The sequence below is a fragment of the Jaculus jaculus genome, chromosome 6, assembly GCF_020740685.1.
Source record: "Jaculus jaculus isolate mJacJac1 chromosome 6, mJacJac1.mat.Y.cur, whole genome shotgun sequence".
Lineage (NCBI taxonomy): Eukaryota > Metazoa > Chordata > Mammalia > Rodentia > Dipodidae > Jaculus > Jaculus jaculus.
In genome coordinates this window covers 90515851-90521493 of record NC_059107.1, presented here as the reverse complement: position 1 = coordinate 90521493, position 5643 = coordinate 90515851, and the positions used below count along the sequence as shown (strand labels likewise).

At 44.0% G+C, this 5643-nt stretch overlaps 1 protein-coding gene across 1 annotated transcript; it reads left to right on the top strand.

Moving 5' to 3' along the window:
• The first annotated feature begins 1624 nt into the window (after positions 1-1624).
• On the top strand, positions 1625-2704 carry LOC123461527 (olfactory receptor 10AD1-like). The gene has a single exon (XM_045152221.1). The coding sequence runs from the start codon at positions 1625-1627 to the stop codon at positions 2702-2704; it is 1080 nt and encodes a 359-aa protein (XP_045008156.1).
• The last annotated feature ends 2939 nt before the right edge of the window (positions 2705-5643 follow it).

The window sequence follows — 5643 nt, the reverse complement described above, 5'->3', positions numbered from 1 at the left end:
CAAGTTCCTTCTAGGTAGCTATCTCGGCCCTGTGGCAGCTTGCCAACACCCTCACCCCGTACACACTGCTCTCAGGTACTGCAATATGTGATCTAGACCTCAACCATTCTTGGGTGGCCTCTTGATTCTCGTAGTAGACCTGACTATAAAGCAGCATGCCATTTTATACCACACAGAGGAGGACTGCCACCCCAGGATCCTGTCACAGACTCCACCTTCCAGTGACTCAACCTTACTTACATGTCTTACTATACACTGCAAGACCTATGCAAATACCTCACCACAGAAAGCATCCCACCCCACCCCACATGGGAAAGGGTAGCCATGTTGTGTCTTCTTCCACCTTCGGAGGGTTCAGCCTTAGTTGCTACCCATGGCAAGGACCACACAATCAATCTCTCCCTAATGCATCTTTGGTTCTATCTTACCTCATGTTAAGATGACAAGTATTATGTGGCCTTCTCCTAGGGAGACATGAACATATATCTATTCACCCCCCACTTAAGACACTGGTGATAGACCAAAGAAACAATTGCACCAAAATCCAACTTGGGAACCAATGAGCTTCTTAGGGGCACTTACAGAGTATTGGTGAGGGGTACTTACAGAGGCATGGGTAACTCAAAGGCAGCTGCATCATCAAAAAGCCCACCCCAGGGTTGGAAAGTTTGCTCAGTGTTTAAGGCCCTTGCCTGAGAAGCCTAAGGACCCAGGTTTGATTCCCCAGAACCCATGTAAGCCAGATGCACAAGGTGTCATATGTGTCTGGAATTCATTTTCAGAGGCTGGAGGCCCTGGCATGTCAATTCTTTCACTATATCTCTCCAGTAAATAAACAGTAAAAGAAAAAAAAGTCCACCTGAGCATAGGTGATGATCTGTGAAAACCTCATACCTAGAGCTCACTACATACCTTACAGGCAGCTTGGCAGGCCATAGACTCACCTTCTCCAATAATTGTTTATTCTAAGTGTTACTTACAGATGGATTTTGTGAGTCTTGTAAATTTAAAGAGTTTCCTGAGACTGCAAAGTTGCTTAATTCCCAAGTGTTATATGCCCCTCTCCTCTTCTCCTCTGCCCAGAAAGGAATGTTTTTCCTTCAGAGAAAATTTCTATACAACAGGTATAAGTGGGAGAGCTAGACATGATTATCTCCAGTAGGGTGCCAACCATTTGTACCTGAGTGACAACTGTAAGCATTGGAATGCTTTTATTCTCCCTGAATTGTCAACCTATTCATCATCTTAAATCATATACAAAAATAATGAACGTTTTCTTCTAAAAAATTCTCACAGATGGTAACTACAAATATCATTATTTAAAGTAACAGCTACCATCACCTCCATCACACACTAAAATTCTCCAATTTCTTAAATCTTTACTCAATTGACTGGAGTCCCAGGCATAGTTGCTTTCTTTAGTCACTTCTGAATGCATCTGGCTCCTAACTAATCCTTCACAGATCTAACCACACAGAGAAAAGTGGAACCATCACTTCCCCAACTTGTAAAATTATGATTCCGTGTACACAGCCTGTGGTTACCCTGGCATCATCACCAAGTCACTAACCCCCAACTTACTAGAGCTCAGTAAGTTCCAAAACATTTACCATCACTTTGGTAAATGCTCTTGTATTCTCCTGAGGGTTACTGGGCCCAGGTAAGTACCTTATGTTACCACACCACTGTCTCCCTTGTGCTCTTCCTGTCCCCCTTACCCAACAGACCCCAGACAGTGGACCTAAGGAATGACAGCACAGTGACAGAGTTCATCCTGGTGGGCTTTGAGCGGAGCTCCCCTTCCACTCGGGCACTTCTCTTCTCACTCTTCCTAGCTCTCTACAGCCTCACCATGGCCATGAACGGCCTCATCATCTTCATCACCTGGACTGACCCCAGGCTCAACAGCCCCATGTACTTCTTCCTCGGCCACCTGTCTTTCCTGGATATCTGCTTCATCACCACCACCATCCCCCAGATGCTGATCCACCTGGTCATCAAGAACCACACTGTTTCCTTTGTCTCTTGCATGGCCCAGATGTACTTGGTCTTCCTCGTGGGCGTGGCAGAGTGCATCCTCTTGGCTTTTATGGCCTATGACCGGTATGTTGCAATCTGCCACCCACTGAACTATGCCCACGTCATGAGCCAACAGGTGTGTATCAGACTGGTATGTACTTCCTGGATCTTTGGGCTGATCAACGGTATCTTTCTTGAGTACATATCATTTCGGAATCCCTTCTGCAAAGACAACCACATAGAAAACTTCTTCTGTGAGGCCCCCATTGTGATGGTCCTCTCCTGTGGGGACCTCCAGTTTAGTATGGAGTTGATCTTTGCCGATGCCATTGTGGTGCTGCTCAGCCCCATGGTGCTCATCGCCTCCTCCTATGCCCGCGTCCTGGCCTCCATACTCAGCAGAGCCTCCTCCTCAGGGCAGGGAAAGACCTTCTCCACTTGTGCCTCCCACCTGACCGTGGTCATACTTCTGTACACCTCGGCTATGTTCTCTTACATGAACCCCTGCAGCATACACGGGCCTGACAAAGACAAGCCTTTTTCCCTGCTCTACACCATCATCATCCCCATGTACAACCTCACTATCTATAGCTTGTGCAACAAGGAAATGCAGGGTGCCATGAGGAGGGCCCTTGGGAGAAGCGGTGTGGCTCAGGAAGAGTCTGTCTCACAGGAAGGTCACTGAAGAAGTTCCTTTCCCTGGGGAGTGGCATTTCCCCTTTCCCAGCCTTGACTCTCCAATGCTTAAAATTTCCAGAAAAGTATGTGTGGTTTCCTTGGCATCCAACTCTGACTTCCAAGGTCTTCCCTCTTGTACAGCTCATATTTTTTAATATATATGCATATACATTTTTATTGACAAATTCTATACTTACCGACAACAACATATGGTATTTCCCTCTCCTCCCCTACTTTCCTCTTCATAACTCTGCTCTCCATCATATCCTCTCACTCTCTCCATTACTCCCTCTTTTAGTTTGATGTCATTATCTTTTTTTCCTATTATAAGGCTCTTGTGTAGGCCTTGCTAGGCACTGCAAGGTCATGGATATGGAGGCCAATTTCTCTCTGGGCAGTTGTATGTATGGAGTGGTCCCCTTTCTTTGGCTCTTACATTCTATCCACCACCTCTTCCTCAATGGACACTGAGCCTTGGAGGGTGTGAGATGTTTTCAGTGCTGGACACTCCTTCGCCCCTTCTTCACAGCAATATGTTGCCTTTAAGGTCATCCCAGTGGTCATCACCATCTGAAAAGAGAAACTTCTCTAACAAGATATGAGAGTAGCATTAATATATGAATGTGAAGATTAAGTACAGTGCTTTCAGGGCGATTTGGTGAGAATAATATATGCATTTATCCAGACAAGAGCAGGCTTTATACACCTAAGGATCATGACCTCCCCTGCCATAGGCTTTTGATTAGGTTTTCAGTACCAGGCATGTATTCCCTCCCATAGAGCTGGCCTTCAGTCCAATTAGAGAGCAGTTGGTTTCCCTCAGAGCAGACATGCCACTATTGCACTCGTTTGGTCATTTGGCCTGTTTGGCCAAACTTGAGGTTTCCAGTGTCCACTGTTTCCATTGCTGATGACTTCTGTCTCCCATAAGGCTGTGTAAAGTTCAGTTTTTTCCAGTTTTCAGTTGGCTGGTCTACAGGGAGAATGTTTCAGCTTAATTTCTCAGTGATGTTGCCACTCAGGCATGTGAAGTCTTCAGCAATAGGGTCAGACCATCTCTTTCTCATGGGAAACCAAGGACCTTGGCAATAGCCTGTAATGTTTTGAAGTCAACAGGGACTTCCCTTATCCAACAACTCACTGGAAGGTATACCATCCCTGACACTGAAAATTTTCTAGTAACAATCTATGGCTTCTGGATGTACCATTATACAAGAAAGTAGATTTATATGTCTTATTCAGAATATCTTGAATTTTAATTGACCCTCCCCCATACCCTTCTTTTACACAGTGTCTTCCCCTGACATCACTTAGGCCTTTCCCCTCCCAGTAATCTGTTCTTCTACTTATATATATACAACACCATACCCTTAAATCCTTCCCTCTCCTCCCTCCTTTATAGCCTTTTTCTAGCTTATGGCCCTCTGCTACTAATTTTTGGTTCCAGCTCACACAAAAGTCTATACATTTGTAGCTAGGATCTACATATGAGAGAGAACATGCAATGTTTGGCTTTCTGGGCCTGGGTTGCCCAGATCCATCCATTTTCCTGCAAATTTCATTTTTCTTGAAGGCTGAATAGAACTCTATTGTGTAAATGTACCACATCTTTGTTATCCATTCATCTCTGGATGGACATCTAGGCTGGTTCCATTTCCTAGCTATTGTGAATAGAACAGCAATAAACATGGTTGTGCAAGTATCTCTAAGGTGGTAAGAAGAGCATTAGGATATATGCCTAGGAGTGCTACAGCTGGGTCATATGATAAATCTATTTTTAGCTGTCTCAAGAACCTCCACACTGATTTCCACAATGGCTAGACCACATTACATTACCACCAACAGTGTAGAAGGTTCCCCTTTTCCTGCATCCTTGCCAGCATTTATTGTCATTTGTTTTTCTGATGGTAACCATTCTGACAGGAGAGAGATGGAATCTCAAGTAGTTTTAATTTTGCATTTCCCTGATGGCTAAGGATATAAAACACTTTTTTAAGATATTTATATACCATCTGTATTTCTTCCAACAAAAACTCTATTAGGTCCATAACCTATTTTTTAATTAGGTTGCTTGATTTCTTATTGTTCTATATTTTTGAGTTCTTTGTATATTCTTTGTGTATTCAGAAGATATGAATCCTCTGTCAGATGTGTAGCTGGCAAAGATTTTCTCCTATTCTGCAGGTTGTCTCTCTGCTCTATTCACAGCATCCTTTGCTGTACAAAAGCTTTGTAATTTCATGAAATCCCAGTAGCTGATTAGTGGTTTCATTTTCTGAGCAATTGGGGTTATATTCAGAAAGTCATTACCCTATGCCAATATGTTGAAGGGTTTCTCCTAACTTTTCCTATAGTAATTTCAGAGATTCAGGTCTGATATTAAGGTCCCTCATGCACCTGTGTTTGATTCTTGTGCATGGAGGGAAACAAGGATCTAATTTTACCCTTCTACATATAGATATCCAGTTTTCCCAGCACCACTTGTTGAAGAGGGTGTCTTTTCTCCACTGAATATTTTTGGCTTTTTGTCAAAAATCAGATGCCCTCTTATACCCCGTGATTGATGGTAGCTTGATATTGTAGAGTGGGCTTGTGTTTGGGTATGGTTCTGACTTGTTTCCCAGCTCCAGCTATGGATCTAGTACCACTGAGGGGATCAGTTAGCCAAATCAAGAGCAATTGGTTCCTCACCATGGCTGTGTACCACTATTGCACTTGTGTGGGCATCACATCAAGTTATTTGTTGCTAATTAGGTTACACAATGCGTTGCTTGGACAGATCTTGGTCGTTTCCCCCAGTCGCCTATGTAGCATCTCTGGCACTAGACACGCTGACTGTCTGGGGACTGACTCTCTCCTGGCTTCCAGCCATGTCATTCCATTTTACATGTCAGCTGCGTATGGAGTCTTCAGCAATAGGGTCTTACCACTGGCCTTTGGTAGGTC

What these genes read in the sequence shown, in the direction of transcription:
- LOC123461527 (XM_045152221.1), top strand. Translation starts at nt 1,625, where the DNA reads ATGCTCTTGTATTCTCCTGAGGGTTACTGGGCCCAGGTAAGTACCTTA.